At 39.8% G+C, this 18399-nt stretch overlaps 1 protein-coding gene across 2 annotated transcripts; it reads right to left on the bottom strand.

The window, feature by feature from the left end:
• Positions 1 to 288: 288 nt before the first annotated feature.
• SMARCE1 (SWI/SNF related, matrix associated, actin dependent regulator of chromatin, subfamily e, member 1) lies at positions 289 to 18128 on the bottom strand. 2 transcript variants are annotated; one of them, XM_004684216.1, is made up of 10 exons: positions 18076 to 18128; positions 17858 to 17901; positions 14824 to 14928; positions 10103 to 10183; positions 9057 to 9188; positions 8612 to 8783; positions 4637 to 4809; positions 4002 to 4103; positions 3432 to 3642; positions 289 to 1533 (listed from the first exon to the last, which is right to left on the bottom strand). In XM_004684216.1, exons 1-10 carry the CDS (start codon positions 18080 to 18082, stop codon positions 1325 to 1327), a joined length of 1236 nt encoding a protein of 411 aa, XP_004684273.1. In that variant the 5' UTR covers positions 18083 to 18128; the 3' UTR covers positions 289 to 1324. The 2 variants fall into 2 exon arrangements, with proteins under 2 accessions (XP_004684273.1, XP_012582031.1); XM_012726577.1 differs by lacking the exon at positions 17858 to 17901 and having other exon boundaries at positions 822 to 1533.
• Positions 18129 to 18399: the final 271 nt, after the last annotated feature.

The following is an 18399-nucleotide window of genomic DNA, read 5'->3' as shown; positions in this document are numbered from 1 at the left end:
TAATTAAGTGTCACAGACTGTTGCTCATAGGTAAATGTGGAAACAAACGTCCTTTACTTTTGGTGTCAAGGACCAATTTCCACCTGAGAAATGTCTAGCAGTCAGGACTGTCCCCAGAGCGCTCGTACAGATGAGTGGATGGCTAGTGTAGTTTGATGAGACAGCCAGGTGTGGCCCTGCTTTGTGGTGAGCTGCCACCCCTGTGGTTGTGTTACAGTAACAAGATGATACATTGGTTTTGCATAAAGATATTTAGTGCATTAAAAACACAAAGACTTTTCTTTTCCATTTTTTATTACATTTGGACCTTTAAGAAACATATACCATCAGATATACCACTATTCAGTAAAAATCTATTCTAATTTTGGGAAGCATGTGTCACAAACTATCTTGCTTCTAGTCTCCAAGATTTTACTAAGAGTTTATCAAAAAGGTAGACTCTGATCTGTGGGATCCTGAGCCTTGAGGTTTTGAATGTTTGATTACGGTAAAATAATTTCAAGTGGATGAACATAATTTCCAGCTGTTTTTCTTCTGGAATGGGCTCTTTTGAAGCTGTCTAGTCCACTGCAAGATTATTTAATCCCTTTACTTCTGTGGTCTATACTGTCTTTGGAAAACATGGTAAAAAAAGTAGTTTTTCTTCTGTACAATAAGGATGAATTTACCGGAACATATCCAACAACAAAAAGCAGCACAGATAATGTATGTCGTGTTCACCATGATGACTACTTCATAAACTAGTACTACAGTAACTGTGGAGATATTTCTGGACCAGTACAATCCAAGTGTAGTTGCAGGTACACTCAACCCTCAACACAACTCTTGGGACCTGACATCAATTAAAACTGAAGGGTAAGTGGACAAACACATACTCATGCATGATTACATCTTCCAGAAGCTGCTCTCTGTGGAAGTAAACAGGAAGGGAACTTTCAGGGAGCTGCGGACGGGACTGGGATGGTTTAAAGCTATGGCTTTGGTGAGCACCCAAGTGAGCTGTAGGAAGGCATTTGTAAGAGTAGATTCTGCAGCATCAAAGGATAATTCTCTAAAAGAGGTGGGCCTTTTCTCGGTTAATTTAAACTCTGAGGCTTTCAGCAGTTGAGGGCTAGCAACAAGATCCAAAGAAAAGAACCACCTTCACGACTGCTTGAGAAAGGTGACTGAGCCGTTCAGCTCTTGACGCTGAACGGTCCAAAAGCCTTTGGTGGTGTGATATGGACAAGAAAACATTAATACACAAACCACATAACACCATTAAAACTCAAAAAACATCATTTCATTTAAAAAAGTATTGAGAACACATAGAACAAGGCAACATCTATTCCTTCTTCTCATCGTCCGGCGTGGGGTCTGCCGGCGGCTCCTCCACCGTGGCGCTGTTGCTCTCTGAGCCGGTGTTGCTGTCGCTGGTCCCTTCCTCCGCCATACTGTCCACCCCCTCCTGCCCGCTCTCCTTGTCCTCGGGAGTAGACGTGCCCTCTTCGCCGTTCTGCTGGCTTTCTGTCGCTTCCTCCAGGTGTGTCTCCTCTGTAACCACACGAGCAGACCGTCAGTGCCGGGACAAACCCTGCGCTTTCACCACGCGAGCCCTGAGGCTGTGCTGTCCAGTGTGCGGCCAGCAGCTGGTGTGGCTACTGGCCCCTGAACGGAGTGGGGACGACTGGGGCAGTTTAGCGAGGGTGAAAAGCGAGGGCTTGAAAGTCGTCTACCAATATGTGACATCTAAACTCAGACCTAGCATTTGAGGAAGACTTAGCTTCCAAATTTAGATTGCTCTAAGGGTAAAGTCACATTGGATTTTGAAGACTACGTGTTTGGAAAAAAGTGTAGCAAGTAATTAAGGCTTTAAAATGTTGATTACATGTTGACATGATATAGTTTAGGAACTAATGGGTTAAGCAAATACATTAAAATTAATTTCACCTAATTCACTTAAAAAGCATCCTTAGTAGAAAATGTGTGATTACAGTGATGTCCTCTTCACGTCCACTGGACAGTACTGCTCTCGAGTGTTTTGGATTTAGTGACTGAGAAGTCAAGCGTGGATATGATGTAAGGCTGACATTTTAGGTACTTTGTTAAATGTCGTGCTGGGCTGTTTTCTGTAAGAAATTAAAAGCATGAAGCTTTTGCTCTAACAGTCTCAAACTTCTTCAGTTTTTTTTTGTCTTAAGATAGAAAAGATCTATAGGCATCCTCTATTCATAGTTGACCAGAAAGAGGCAAATAACTTTTTTGTCTAGTTGCAAAATGAACAAAGAACTGTTCTGTTCTTGAGGCTTGTACCTTAAACCACAAAAACGTGCTCATGTTTCAAATTTGTTAAGATAAAAAACATGATCAAAACAGAAAAGGTTCAATCAAACTTAAAATCTGACTCTGAAATGTTAACTTGCTGATCTAAATTTTGTGGAAATAGCTGGCAAAAACATCTGCATTCCATTAAATGTTTTCAAGATGTCAAATCTGCAGCTGTCAGTTGGGCACGAAGCACGACCACATCCCCTGCCTCGCGCACTGCCTGGCCAGGGCCGCGGGCTGTTTCCTGAACGTGCGCTCCTGTGTGCAGTGTCCTGGGCAGGACAAAATAGGGCCCGAAAGTAAGGTAATCTCTAAATTTCAAGAAACAGCTCATTTTGGGTACTTTACGTAGGTTTCACCTGTTAATGCTTTTCATCAGGAAAACCAGTACAAGGGGATGGAAGACTTTTTCGGGATGGGGGTCAGAACAATTCTTAGATAGTAAATATTAGCAGGTTCTGCTGCAGTTATTCAGCTACACGATTTTCACCCCAAAGCAGTCAGGGCCAATATGTAAACAAATGGGTGTGGTTTGCATCAATAAAATTTTACTTGCAGAAACTTGCAGTGGGCAGGCTTTTGGTCTGTAGGTTTTACTTTGCTCCAGTCCTCTCCTATGACCAAAGGCCACTAATCTTCAAGCAACAACCACAATTGCTTAAATAATTTCAGCAATAAAGGTTAAAAATTTGAGGGCCAGTATCATGCCAAATCCAGTTTTAAATGCTTTTATGTACATTTTTATTTATCATATGAAATTCTCAGAGCTAGGCACTAGAATATTTAAAAGTGAGGAATCGGGGATTAAATCACTTATCCCAAGTCAACATGCCAGCAAATGGTGAAACTGCATTGGCCAGATCTGACCCCCGAGTCAGAAAAAGCCAGGGCCCAGCCTGTGCAAATAACCATGACCTCAATACACCAAGACCGCAGGCAAAACAGCACTGCTGCTTCGTACTAACAGCTTACGTGAAACTACTACAAAGATTAAGATTTGAAAGGATGAGGTAAGTCAGAGAGAACAAGTCAGGAGGCAAGGTTAATAGTGATCTGTACACGTGATTTATAAAGGCCTCTGTGCAGACCCTCGGCGCTAGCTTCGGCGCCCACTGGGAGGCTACCTGTGTCCATCGGCATGCTCGCCTCCTCCTTCTTTTCCTCCGCCTTGCTCCCGCCTTGCTCCTCCTCAGGAGCCGTGCTGCTCTGGCTGCGCTCCACTTGCTCTGCCGCTTCTTTCTCCCGTTCCTCCTGCCTTTTGCGGGCCTGCTCCTCTGCTTGTGCGATTTCGGCTGCTATTTTTTCCATGTCCACTTCGACTTTCAAACCACACAACTAGCAGGGAAAAAACAAAACAAGCCTCTTGGTAATGTTCTTTCTTACAAGCCTTAAAACAGAAATTATTCAAAAGTGGGCTTCCTTGGCTATGAACTATATGCATGTCTATGGGGGAAATATTTAGGGCTTCTCTGAAACCCTTGCGCCCACAGCAAAGAATGCCATCAGCAGACAGGTGACGTCAAGTGTCACGGAACAGCTGCCGAGGCAGCAGTGGCAGCACTGGCTAAAACACGAGGTCTGGTCTGCTTGGATTCAAAATGCAAATTGTGGCCTACATCTAATGAAGAGTGTTTTTATTGAAAAAAGTTAACAGACACAGTAATGAAAACATAGTTAACATGTTAACTCGATACCCTTTTCAGTTCATTGTTAAATGAATCCGTGCTTTCCAGGAATTTCCTCTTCTTTTCCTGGTGTCGTTCTTCTATTTGAAGAAGTTCAGCTTCCAGTTTTCGCTGTAAGACATACCACCAGGCTTTGTAATTATGGAATTACTTTCTTTAAAATGCAGAAAGTAACCCCCGTGACAAATACTTTAAATTTTTATTATTTTAAAATTTTATAATAGTTTATTTCTACATAATTTTGTGCATTTTTTCCATCTCAGTTGCAATCCCCCTGGGTTTCCCATCACCAAATCTACTTTGAATTTTTAATCTAAATCATCTATTACATAACATACAGTTAAGATTTTAAAAACATAAAATGCAGTCTATAAGAATGACTGTGGTAAAGAGGACTGTATGGTAAGGAGGACTGCTTCAGGAATCAGCAAGTTCCTCAGGAATATTTTGTAGAACAGAAATATTGCTCAGAATTCTTAATGGATACACGCTACACCAGGCTCCAGGTTAAGCCTCTTTCCCACGCCAGGAAGAGGCTGGACAGAACACAGACATTTAACAGGTGCGCTGCTGCGTCGTCACAGGTCAAGCGACCCGGGATCTGCAGCACAGCCTCTTTCTATATGAGGGCGTTGTGACCGTACCTGATGGACCATTAAGGACTGGACCTGTCGTTTGAGGACCTGCATTCTAGCTGTGGTGACAACTGACCGGACGTCTGGCACCACACTCTCGCTGAGGATTTCACTGATGAGGCGATGATTTCTCTGAAAACGGGCAGTGGCTGTGTGCTTCATTGAAAAGCCATCATCATAATCTGAAATAAACAAGATATTCTGGAAATGAAGTCATGCATAACCTAAACAGCAGAATGTAATAATCTTTAATTACGAAGGAACCGTGGTGTTCTCTGTCCTAACAGTGGCCTAACGAGCACCTTGGGTTCACTGGGACAGTGACGTGATAAAGCCAAAGGACATAATGTACTCATTGGCCAATGTGCTAGCTCCTGTCACAAAATTTTTTAAGTGATGATACATGTCTGAGAAGGAGTTGGCTGAAATACGAATGAGGTAACAACCGTGTATCCTCTGGGCTGAGGAGCAGCACAAAGGATCCATTTACAGCAAAACTAAAGTTCACTGAATGTTTCATGCAGTAGCTACTGAAGGCATTTATTTTATTTTATTTTTAATATTTATTTATTTATTTATTCGTATAGAGCTGGGGTACAGGCCAGAGATGTGGAGGGTGAGAGGATTCACCAGAGACAGAGTGGGGAGCAGAACAGGCAGATCTTCAAGGTACACTGCTGAGGGGAGCAGTGGGCGGGTCAGGAGAGGTCTGCCGCGCCATGTGGTCACCTCTGGGGCAGGCGGGGATCGAACTCATGCGCAAGTGGCTTAAGCTTCTCAGTGCTGTGCTTTAACCCGCTGTGCCACCAGGGAGGGCCTACTGAAGGCATTTATAATCGGTGACAAGTGAAATAGGCAGTCTCTATGTCACTGTAATACTTTAACAGCAAGTAATGAAAATGCCCACCGTGGAGAAAATATTATCTCTTAACGATATTGTTTCAGCCACTAAGGTCAGTGTGAGGAGGTACCGCACTGTTTCCACACACTTGAGGTCACATATACGCTCACGCTACGCACAGTCTCTTGAGGCGCACAGTATTGGGTCTGGTTCACAGGCTTATTTTTAACAGCCATGCAACAGGGTTTCCTTTCTCTCAGGCTTCCATCTATCACCTTCACAGTTTTGAGAGATATACTAACAAATTACACTATTATTTACTCTTATTATTTAAATGAACTTGCTTAAAAAAGAGCTTCCTCTTAAGCACAACACAATGAACTTCTTCGTGTCCCATCAGAGGTAGAGGGACCAGCCTTTAGAAAACAGCACTAGAGACCAAAATGTGCCATTCTAGTTCAGCACCTCCTGTGTTATTTATGTAGCTCCTGAAACTCATGATCATAACACTAAGGTTACAAACTGTTGGGAAACTACTTTGTTTCCTTAAGAGTAACAGCTTTAGACCCTCCCTGGTGGCATAGGGAGTTAACGCACAGCACTAAGAAGCTAAAGCCACTTCCACATGAATTCGATTCCCCCCTGCCCCCATGGCGCTGCAAACCTCTCCTGGCCCGCCCGCTGCTCCCCTCAGCAGTGTACTTCGTCGATCTGTCTTTTCTGCTCCCCACTCTGTTTCTGATAAAGCCTCTCACCGCCCCTAAGCCTCTGCCTGTACCCCAGTTCTGTATGCACAAATAAATCTTTAAAAAAAAAAAGAGTAACAGCTTTAGGATATATAATTCAGAAACTAAAATTATTGGTATAAAAGTTTCTTTTTTTTTTTTTTTAAGATTTATTTATGCATACAAAGCTGGGGTACAGGCCAAAGGTGCAGGGGCAGTGAGAGGATTCACTAGAGACAGAGTGGGGAGCAGAACAGGCCACTGACGAAGTACACTGCTGAGGGGCGCAGTGGGCAGGTCAGGAGAGGTCTGCACACCATGTGGGTCAGCTCCAGGGTGGGGATCGAATTCATGCTGAAGTGGCTTTAGCTTCTTAGTGCTGTGCTTTAACCTGCTGCATCACCAGGGAGGGCCTAAAAGTTTTTTTTTTTTTTTTCAAAGATTTATTTATTTATTCATACAGAACTGGGGTACAGGCCAGAGATGCGGAGGGTGAGAGGCTTCACCAGAGACAGAGTGGGGAGCAGAACAGGCAGATCGACGAAGTACGCTGCTGAGGGGAGCAGCGGGCGGGCCAGGAGAGGTCTGCCACGCCATGTGGTCACCTCCGGGGCAGGCGGGAATCGAACTCATGCGGAAGCGGCCTCAGATTCTCAGTGCTGTGCTTTAACCCGCTGTGCCACCAGGGAGGGCCAAAGTTTTTTTTTAATGATGATCTTTTTACTTTTTAAGGAAGTTTTTTCATATCCATAGTTAAGGCTGTATGCAGTACATTTCTGCTACCTCCACCTGAGTTCTCTGTGTTGTTATCCTGTTTTCTTCTTTCAGTACCAGGGCTCTGGTACTGACCATGGGTAGGGGAAATGAAGTCTTGGCTATTTGGGTTTATCCTCCTTGTGCTTTAGTCTGATTTTGGGGGAGGGGAAGTGAGGAGTGGGCAGGGAAGGGATATGGGTGTTAAGATTTTCTAATTCACTAGCTATTTTCTCTAGCTCATGAATGACCCCTCCCTAAAATGCCACCTACAAAGCCTCCCTGCGCTATGTGGGCAGCTGCATGACCCCTCGGGCCTCTGTTAACAAGTTAGGAGCTTTGCTGCCTTGCTCGCAAGTCTTCCTGTTTCTACTGAGTCCTGATAAAGTCCAGTGTCTAAGGTCATTTTTGCGCTGGTATCTTAATTACCTGTCCTTTCTAATTAGCAGTTTTAAGATCCTATCTTAAACTTGAAAAACACAATGGCAGAAGTTTGAGAAACAAAGCAAAGGAATCTTCTTTGGAAGACTGCTCCTGAGGGAGGCTCTTAGGGCCTTCTCAATGGCCAGGCCATTGAGACTGAAACCCTACTACTTTCTACTATGGCTTTCATATTACTAGCCTGCGTTTCCTCTTACGCTGACTCCCATTCTGAAAGAACTTATTTGAGTTCTATATATTTTTCTTAAATGATGCCATCTGATTTGAGTCATTAAGTTTTGTGTTTCCTAATGTCTGCAGTATTACTGGTTCTACTTCATATTGTTTCTAGTCCATATTCTGGTCTCCTGATTTATTATTATTTTCTATGATTTACATCTACGAGAATATCTGCAATATTCCAGTCCATTCTTTAAAAAAATTGTTTGTCTCCTATTAAAGTATATCAATTTATTATGTCTCTAGATGGTATCGATTCCTGGCTTTTAAAGTTTACAAGCTTCTTGCGTGTTACTGTTACTTTAAAATAGGATCCTTAATTATTGCTTGATATTTCTGCTGCCTGTAGCTCGAGTTTCCACCTTTCCCACATCATAGCAGCATAAAGAGAAAATACTGTCTGTACTACGATCAGGTTCACAGCCGAAGGAGTCTTGAGACTCCTTGCAGTTTCAGACCCTGCCTGGCTGATAAGGCCAGGGCACAACCTGTACACCAGCCAACTCTTGCTGGCATGCCAACTGGGAAGCTCTGCTGTGTGTGTGTATGGATAAAATGTTATGTATTTGCCTTCATGAATTTTATCATGAGGTATATTTATAAATTCAAGTTGGATGTCTGCATTAACTGGGAAAGAAATCTCAAAATGTTTCTACCACTTCATTAACTTTCTTCCTTGATTCTTTAATTCAGAAGTTAAAGGAACCAGCAAAAAAAACAGGATATAGCTACAAGGCATTTAGCTATTTAAAGGCATCTGACACAAAATTTTGGTTGTGACTCAAAACCTCTCATGCATTTTGAGTATGAAGATTTTGTCAAACATTAAATAGCTTTTCCTATTTTTTGCACTCTATTAGATTTTTTTTGGTGGCAATTTCTCATACAAATCTTTCTCAAAAGAATTTTGTCTTCCATTTCACAATAGAAACAAAAACTTAAAATTAAGACTTCTCATATTTTAATTCTGAGAGAAAACAACGGAAATCTCATGTTTTTTCTTACCATCTGGATCTTCAGCAGGCTGAATGCTCATGTAAGGTTCTCCTTTCTCCATGCGAGACTGTCTCTGTCGACTCTCTTCCTCTAAAGCAGCTTCTGCACGACTTTTTGCATTTATGTATGCAAGGTATGCGGGGGAATTATGATAGGCCTTCATAGATTCATTATATTCTATCTGAAATTCAAATGTTTTCCAGTTTTATAATTAACACTTTGCAGATTACAATGAATATCTGTCTTATCGCATGTGATTAGTAAAAAATATGAAAATTATTTCCTTTTTACTGTCAAGGAATCTGGAGCCTAAAAAATTTCAGTGATTTGTTCCAAGCAGGCAAAGCCCCTGAATAGCTCAGTTTTCTGATCAATTCTTCTATTTCTTTTAAAACGCGGAGCAAATGTTTATGTATATTACACGGTATCCCTCCCATTGCAGTCCCCATTCTACCTTTTCTGCTTCGTATTCGTTTAAATATTCTTGCTTTTCTTCATCGGTGAGATCTCGCCACATGCCACCAATAATCTTGCCGATCTCCCACAACTTTAGGTCAGGGTTGGAAGCCTTTACTTGGTCCCAGACCTTAAAAAAGAAACAGTTGAAATGTTAGTACTGAATCCATAACAAATCTTTGAAAAAAGTACTTTTTAATATGGAGACTTTTAAACATAAACAAGTCCTTATATTCTCATCTGTCTGTGGCAACAAATCATCTAGTGGGCAGGTCTCCTGTCACCTTTATTCTGTGACTGCTGTAAGGCAGAGCTCGGGTACCTGCGGCCACTGCACATGTTTACAGTGAGTGAACTCAGAAACATCACAGACCGCGTCTCTAACAGTTAGTTCACTGGACTCTGGAAGTGGTTAATTTGCATAACATATATCATCAAATACATAATAATTATGAGCAAAAAAAATCAAAAAGTTCTAAATACTGGTAAAAATAGCCAAATGCTCTGGTCTTCAATAAAGACATTGGCTGTATTTATAATCGTAATTTTTAAAGAGCTTTATTTACTTGTAAAACTGGGGTGTAGGCCAGAAGTACAGGGGCGAGAGGCTATATTTTTTATTTTAAGAGTCATGTAGGTTCATCACCAAAAGGGAAAATTCAAGGAACTATAAAGAAAATAAAAAGTACTGTAAACTTACAGTTTACTGTTTAGAGATAACCACTATCTTCTAGTTTTTTTCCCTTACTTCAAACTAACATGGAGTTATTAATATAAAACAGTAATAGTTGTGGTCTTGTATTCCTTTTATCACTTAACATTTTCTCAAATTATTACATATTCTCCAAAAGACTACATACACTGTTGTAAGAATTTCAACAGTTCTAGAATTTTGAAAGCAGAACTCATTTCTTTAAAAACCACAATTTGTCCTCCTTCCCTCTGACTATGCCTAGAACAAGCTAGCGAAGCCAATCTGAACGCCGACGTACACAAAGCAGCCAAGGTGACTGGCCTCACTGCGTGCTGGCCCCGGGCACCTACCTTTCTGCTGTACCTCATGTAGGGCATCAGTGGCTTATCTGGTGGCTTTGGGGGTTTTGGAATCGTAATACCAGAGGATGCCTACAAAAGAGTTAAAACATTCATTATTCAACTGCAAGGAGTACCCAGCAAACTGAAATGAGAGTCCCTTAAAAATTCTAATGCGCCTTTCTTCTACTCGTCCATGGATACAAGAGTCATATATTTTCTCCTCTGAAAATACCTATCACTGCAAATTCAGAAATGTTCGTATCAAAAGAAAATTACTTAAAGAACATACTTTTTTAGTGTTTTAATTAGCAGTTTTGATTGCCACTGCTTTGACAACCTGGCTGTAAGAACAAATAAAAATTACATAATAACCCAACACTGAAAAGATATGGTTACATATCAAATGTTCCACATGTCAGTAGATCATTACCTGGCCCTCTTTTGTTTTGCTTAATTCACCCTTACACATACAGTCAACACTTGATTATCTGCAGAGTCTGAACTTCTGAACTTGTCACGCTCACAATAAGGGGACCACGTCTGTGCTGTTCGAGGAATGCCTTCCCTCAGCACCACCACTAACAACACTAAACTACCTGCATACAGAACCTAGAAGAAACCTTTACCTCCTTTATTGAGACTAGATGCTTTAATTTCCTTCAGGTTCTGAATTCATGTCTAGTGGTTTCTGTAAGAGGTGGAGGTGTGTTAACGGAAGTCTTGCCTTTGTGCTGGTCCTTAGTCTTTCTCACTCACAGCGGAGGAGCAAACATGTTAACCAACAGCTGAAAAACCAGCAGTCACGAGCCCAACCAGGTTATTTCTGAGACCTTACTCCATTCCAGTAATTTTTTTCATTTTGTGGGAAAGTCGTAAGAGAAAAGGAAAACAGAAGAGGGGAAAAAGGTGTAGAAAAAAGTGGCTGGGCGGGGAAGGGAAAGAGAGAGGAAGATAATTGTTGTCTTCTGGCGGCTGACTCCCGTGTGTTGGACCAGAACTGTCTGGTCCAAGTGCCTGATTGTGAGTTTCCACACTCGACTGCACTTGATCAAGGACCTAGAATAAAGTCATGAGTGAATCAGATTTGTCTTCCCTGAGTTTCTGCTGTCCTGGATACTGACTCTTCTTGCCAGGCTTGGGGGAGGAGGAGCAGGTAGTGCTAATGCTACCTGAATTATCAAAAAATGAGGATTGGCAACTGCTTAGAAGAAAACGAAAGTGGCATTTTTCTTCCTGTGCCCATCTGTTGCTGCTGTGATAAGAATCCCTGGGAAATGCCTTCATCGGAGCTGGGACCATAACCAGGGCTTTGCTTTTCAACCAAGGGCTCAGGGGCGGCCTGTTTACAGCCCCTCCCACTGCTTTCAAAGAACCCCTCTTCCTGAGAGGGTCTTCCTTCAGCCTACATATACTTTGAACTCTCCTTCTTCAGACGTGACGTTATTAGAAAGCATCTCACGTTGAAGCGACTATTTCCCCTTTCGTCCTGGATGAGCTGTCATGGCAGTTGCTGCCCATGCAGCGGGGTGTCGGAGGGAGGGAAGCCAGGGGACAGAAACTCCCAGCAGGGTGGTATGAGTAGCCAAAGGAGATCTGCCTCGGGGTGTAGTTCTGTCAAGAGGTTGGGGGGAGATTTCTCTAAGGCCACGCTTATGTCACGGATTCAGAACAAGAGCGAGTCTTCTTACTTGCAGTTATGAGAACGCATTTCCATCTCATATTTAGCACAAACCTTCAAATTCCACAAATGGATTACAAATAAAGATGGAACTGTGCAACTCAACTTTCTCTTTTTGAAAAGTAGAGACAAAGAATTCGTGTTTATGCTTGAAACCTGAATTAAAACACTAAAATTATAGTACTAGCTGCTCTTTGATACTTTTCAAAGGACATTTTGTGACATTAATAGATTTGCTTGTGTCGCCTTCCTTTCTCCCAAGGAAGGTGTACAAATCATCTATGTATTGAGGCCTTTTTTTTTCATTACATTGACCAATATACAATTACAAATGTAACAAGTAGGGATCAGGAATAACAAAGCTATAGACTATTTTCCAGTTCCTAAAAATTTACATCATTAAACACCTCTAGTTTTTTTAAACCATCTCAGATAACTTTCTACAAAGCCTTAAACATTTTTCTACTTTTAAAAAGAAAAGCAGTTCACATGGAACATACTTTAACCTTTTCTTTGTAAGAGTGGACTATAAACCACTTTGCTCTAAGCCTTTGGTTTAAGGTGTGAATAAGCACCCTTTATTAAGCGGTCCAGTGGTGATGCTGGTCTGGGGTTGGGTTCCCTTTTAGCTGTTTCCTTCTTTGTTACTATCAGGAAGCTCCCTCTACCAGCAACTGAGGGTGGGGGCAAGTAAGCAATGTAACTACGCTTGTTAAACTGGACATCTCCCAGCACAAAGTACCTCGTTTGTGACAGTTCTCAGCTATTTCTCTGGTAGCATCTTCAGGGTTTTCTTCTAGGATGTAATTTCCACTAACGCATAGAAATGAGCTGTTTTTCATCTTTGTCTCAATCTGTTTTCACACCTGCACTGAGGATGCTAATCATCATCTACATAAAGAACTAAGAGTGACTCTGCACAGCTATCACAAGCTCTCTGAAAGGCTTCAACATTGATATACAGTGTTTACAGTCTGATAACTATTCAAGTACGGGAGTCTCCAGGGAAACCAGTGCTCTGCAGGCCTACAGGAAACTTCATGGGGCACACACAGTCATTCCTTCCTATCACTGACTTAAGGTGATTACAGACAAAATATCAAACAGGCTTCTCCCTCTGCCCTTGGCAAAGTAACACAAAACTGGGGTCATCATATGATGTAAAACACCTTTATAATGGTTAGAATCAGACCTAGAGAGCCCTAACAGAGCCCTCATTAGATACATAAAAAAAGATAGGATAAAACTTCAGGCACGACTAACTTTCTTCGAGGAACATTCAGTGAGTTGAGAGAAAGGTCAATAAAATCTAAGGGGACCGGGGTTCACAAAAACTAAAAGCCTCCACATTTTCTTGGTTCTTTAGGTTACCTCTAAACAGTTTGATTATACACTAATCTGTTATTGAGAGGACAACAATACAGAAAAAAACAACCGCCAGATATTCTATACCCAACAACTCTCCTACAACAATCTATGCTGAAGCTGGTGCCTACTCCAAATGGTAGGTTCTAATACCCCCAGGACCAGGGGAAACATAATTGATCCCAGAGCTAAGGCACCAAGTGCACTTTTCTCTGCCTAGTTAAGTATCCATTGTGCGAGCTCACTCTGTAAAAAGAGACATCCAGATACATCCAAGTTGAGAATAAAGTGCTTACACAAACTGAAATACAGATTACTATATTACAGTCACCACCATTTCTATTCCATTAGCACAGATAATCAAGAGCTGACTGTATAGAGCTATTAAAATACAATCGTTTTCTGGTTTATTGTCCATGAATAATTTTCTGCTTTAACATGAATGGCCTCAAACTGAGTCAGCCCCTTGGTTAAGTTAGAATGTTCTTTACCTCTTGATAATCTTGCCACCCATTATTCTTGTGAAACATGTTTAGACTGGGAAAAACACACACCAATGCACATAAAAACTGTCTGCATCATGAAATGCTTACATACACACACTTTAAATTCTCTACAGATCCCATGAAATACGCATGGCACATAAAACCTGATGTGCTTATGAAGTACAAAATAATGCAGAAACAATGAAAAATTTAGACAAACAAATCTATCAAGCTAAGCAATATGCTTACCAAGACAGACATACAGTTTGATAGTTACAAACTTTCTGCTTTAGCTTGACTACAGGGTGAGAGGGCTTTTCTGTTGAATGAGCTGAATTACTCATTAATACAGCAAATAAAAACCAGGCATTAAAAAGTTTATAGCCATTCTGGATTGTATAAATTCTCACCAATATCACATTCCAATGCATGGAGGTATTTGACTTTTGGATTTATTTTTGGTAAGTCATTTTTAGTCATTTCTTTGACACCCAAACTTCCTTGTATAGTCTCAAGAAGATGCTAAAATGAAAGTCTGAAGTACATCATCCAATTTGAAATTTTAAGCTGATCATCTGAATGAGACAGCCTAAATTCAGAAATCATATCCTCTATCCCATGGATTATAAAGGTACTTCCACTGGCATATCTAGTCTGGTAGTTCAAATTCATTTCATTCAATTTTCATCCTACAATTCTTTGATGTTAACAATAATTTTTTAACTGGAGAGAAATGAATTAGACTTAGGTCAACTATTAAATCCAAAAGACAAATAAATTAACAATTTTAAATTGTATGTCAGCCAAAAAAGCCAGGTCTGCAAGCCTAATCTTTACTAAGAAACTTGAGTTGAGCCTAATGCCAATTACCTTAAACGAAAGATACTGTTCATTTCAAAAAAAGGTTATTTCAAACCGCAAACATTCTAGGTTTGTCTACATACATTATAAGCATTATGTGTCCAAGGTCTTATCTCTATCAACTGCCAAACAGAATGGATTCTTCTTTTTATATACATATCCATCTCTCACTATTTTCTTTTCCAGTGTAAGACTGTACAACGAATGCTTAAAATAGTCGAAAAGCCAGGTTAAATTTTGTTAATGGCTGTGCTGATGGTTCATTCAAAGGACCTAACTCTGAAGGCATTTCTGGTCAATTCCAGTTGTTTGCCGGATGCTGTAATAGTTGATTCTCCTACCGTGACCCGGCTGTTGGTGCCCGGGTTCCCTCCCAGCCTGTAGTTGTTGTAGGCGAGATGACTGTATGGATTGTATCCCACAAACCCTGGTGTGCTGGGCATTTGCTAATGGAAACAAATGAGACAAAAACACGAATGAGAAATGAGCTCAAACGAGGAAAACACAGAAATGAAAAATGATCTGCATATGGCATGCAAAAGCAACCTGAATTTAAACAAGCAATGAGGTGTTGTCACTGTTCTTTTTCTTTTATTGAATAACCAGTTGAAGTGTTTTTTTGCCCTTCTCTTTCTTTGTGGGACCATTGGCTGTGCAAGTGTGAATGTGTGTGCTTGTGTTTTGGGGTAAGCAACACAGTGAAGTGTCTTAAGCATTCAGACACTTTGTGGGCAATAGTACGATACAGCAACTTAGTGATACATGTCTGAGACCGGAAAGCGTGAAGTGTAGTAAACTAGAAGTCTGAAAATACTTTACATGCAAAACAAAACATGATTTATTCGACAATTATGTGGATGTCACCAATGTATTCATTTACCAAAAACAAATAAAAACAAGAAATGGATCTGTATTCCAAGACAGTTTTAAGTCGTCTTATATGTGAGAAATGAGATTCAAATCAGGAAGCTAGGAGTTGTCAATAGAAAAGAACATATGTGGGATTCAATGAATGTCACATACATGATTCCAAAACAAAGACTTGTAAGAAATGCATGGATTTCAATCTGGGACACTGTCTGATCATTTTAACCCAGTCATTCTTTTATAGGCTTTCTCTTCCACCTCTTCTTTGATCCATCTTCCACAGGTCAATCATGAACAATTTCTGCATTTAGTTTTAATGTGAACTACTTTTCTAGTCCACATTGACTTGAACATTCTTGTTTTGTCTGGTTTCCTGATAGCTCTAGCCCTCCCCAAACACAAATGCTCATTGTAGCAGCAAAGTCCTTGGGTTTTGTGAATTATGTGTTGGTACGATCCTAAATGGCCTCTCTCAGAGAGCAGTGGCTTGTGATTAATACAATGACACCAATGTTCGTGAGAATCAAGGTCTAATGCATAAAAAGAATGCAGCAAAGAGACCAAAAGTAGGTATTTTACCTAGTGAAATTCAATCAAAACAAGTGACAGTTATATTATTTTAACATGCAGTTCACAATGTCAGTTTTGAATTTTATAGCCTTAAATATAAATAAACACATCCCAATTAAGCTGAAGCTGTTATAAAATAAACAGTTTTCTAAAATATGCTTCTGTCCCAAAGACAGGCATTCATACAGATAATACATTTGATACTCTTTAGAAGAAAACACTGATCAATTTCTAGTCTACACAGGTACAGAAGACGCAAATTAGGCATACTCAAGTAGGCAAGACACAGGGAAGTATCAAAGGCACAAAAGTGTGTATTACTTGGAGTGTTACATTTGGGTGGGAGTTGTGGAGGTGGTGATGGTGGAGGTGGTGATGGTGGTAGTAGAAATCATGAAAAAACAAAGAAGGAAAATAATTCATTTAATACCCATTCTGTTGGCTGTCCTAATCCCTAGCCTGCTGATATTACGTGTCAATGTGAAATTATAATGATACAGAAATATGGTTAAAGAAAGGCAGAAAAATACCTTTTTAAGAAGTCATAAGGGGACACTTGATATTTGAGCTATTTTTATTATCTCAAAAAAAAAAACCAAAAAAACAAAACAACCTAAGTTTCTCTTCAAGATATTACACACTGTCAGAAGCAGTATTTACGTCAAAATGATACCTTCAAAGGTTGCATAGACAATAAGAATCATTATTCAACATAATGAGGCAATAATGTAAGAGGTAAGGGAACTAAAGGAAAAAAATTGAAACTGAAACATTACAATTATACCAGTTCCAAAAAATAAAGTATATGGTTAGGTCTTTGAGGTCAGAACTCTCAACCCCACCTGAACAGCCACTAGAACAGTGCCAAGGAGATGGTTGTAAGAAATATTCTTTGATTCAAGAAAGAAAACAAACCAAACACAGGACTTTAAGATCGACTGGAATAATTTTAGAGGCTGTATGTAATATAAATTGAAATGAGAACATAGGACACAGTAACGCTCTAAAAGCATCTTACTAAGGAAAAGCGATTGATAAACATAACTGAAATATATATTGGAGGGTTAGTAAATCAAGTAAATCAGTTATCTAGCAGAGAAAACAAAATTAAACAAGGACCTAATTAGTAGACTGGCCTGAAATTTAGGGGGGAGGGGGCATGAAAGGACAGCTAACAGCAGTTAACTGATTTTGGTTAACATTTTAATCATTTTCTTCAAAAAACAAAAACAACAAGGAATCTATTTAAGTAAGGCCTCAATAGCTAGTATTAAATCTACATTGTGGATTAATTATTTTACATGCTGACCAAGTGGGGTCAGAGCTTGCTGGATGGAAAAACTAGTATACAACTAATATATAGGCACTTTAAAACATCAATTTCCAAACCAATAAAACAGTTATTTATGGAGTGGAATAAAATTCAACAGCAGGATCTGACCCACAGAAAATGAAATCCTTACTTGAACAGCTTGAAAATAAAGATTTATGGCTGTGTTATTCTAGAACTGGAAGTTTTATTGTTTGATTTAATATAAAAATTATATATAATATATAGACAAGGAGAGAAAAATGTAACCGGTTGAAGGTTAGGTTTAAAAATAGTAAGTGCCAGAATGAGCATTCACTCAATATCAACTTAAAAACTCTTAGTAGAGAAGATCAACAATAAGAGTTAAAAATCATCACTACTTTCCCATTAAAAAAAACCACAAAGCTGAGCAGAGGAGATTGGAATTTCAGCAGTATGTTTCTTTAAATGTTGGGGTTGCTTCAAGGTAAGATGCAGAGTTATTTTATTTAGTAGGAAGTGCTGTTTTTTAGCTGAATTTTTCATCCTGGTGCTGTGATGATTGAGTGACTGCCACTGGAAGACATCTGGGTTTTTGTATCAAGGCCAGACTTGGCTATTACATTAACAAGAAAATTAAAACTTACTGTTGCAGGAGCTGGGGTGGGAGGTGGGGCATAAGATGGTCTTTCTGTTTGAAAGAAAATAAATAACTTCTTGTAAACAACTGAGATATAATACTATGCAACAAAACTACCAATGGTCCTGTTTTGAAGAAAAAAATGAGAGTATTTTGGAATTCCCATTTGCTAGGGCATTAGCCTCTTATTAATATAGGTTGATAAATATAAAAAACGAAACTTACTTGACATTTTGGAAGATTAAGTTCTCAGTTCCTTAAGAATGAATCTGAGACACTAAAATAAAAAAAAGGAAAAAAAAGAAAAAAAAAGAGAATCAAAACTCAGCAAGCATAAGTGAATGTTTTCCTAAATAGGGTAGTTTAATATTTCTGAGTAAAGTTACATTATGTTCTAGCCATCAAGTCTTCTGGCAAAATTTAATAGTCCTGCTAAGTCATTTGGCTGATCAAAATTCAATGACTACAACAAATTATAGGGGCTATTAAGAGTAATATAAGACATGTACTTTCAAGCTTTTTCTTAGGATCTAGCCACCGTTTGCATGG

Source organism: Condylura cristata, unplaced genomic scaffold, assembly GCF_000260355.1.
Source record: "Condylura cristata isolate star-nosed mole 26May11 unplaced genomic scaffold, ConCri1.0 scaffold00017, whole genome shotgun sequence".
In the NCBI taxonomy this organism is placed as follows: domain Eukaryota; kingdom Metazoa; phylum Chordata; class Mammalia; order Eulipotyphla; family Talpidae; genus Condylura; species Condylura cristata.
This window is presented reverse-complemented; position numbering and strand designations above follow the sequence as displayed.

Excerpts from the sequence above, each read along its gene's own strand:
- SMARCE1 (XM_004684216.1), bottom strand. Across the intron at positions 8,784-9,056 it reads ACGAATACGAAGCAGAAAAG|ATAGAATATAATGAATCTAT; the intron begins GTAGAATGGGGA and ends TTTGAATTTCAG. Across the intron at positions 4,810-8,611 it reads GCCTGCTGAAGATCCAGATG|ATTATGATGATGGCTTTTCA; the intron begins GTAAGAAAAAAC and ends TGTTTATTTCAG.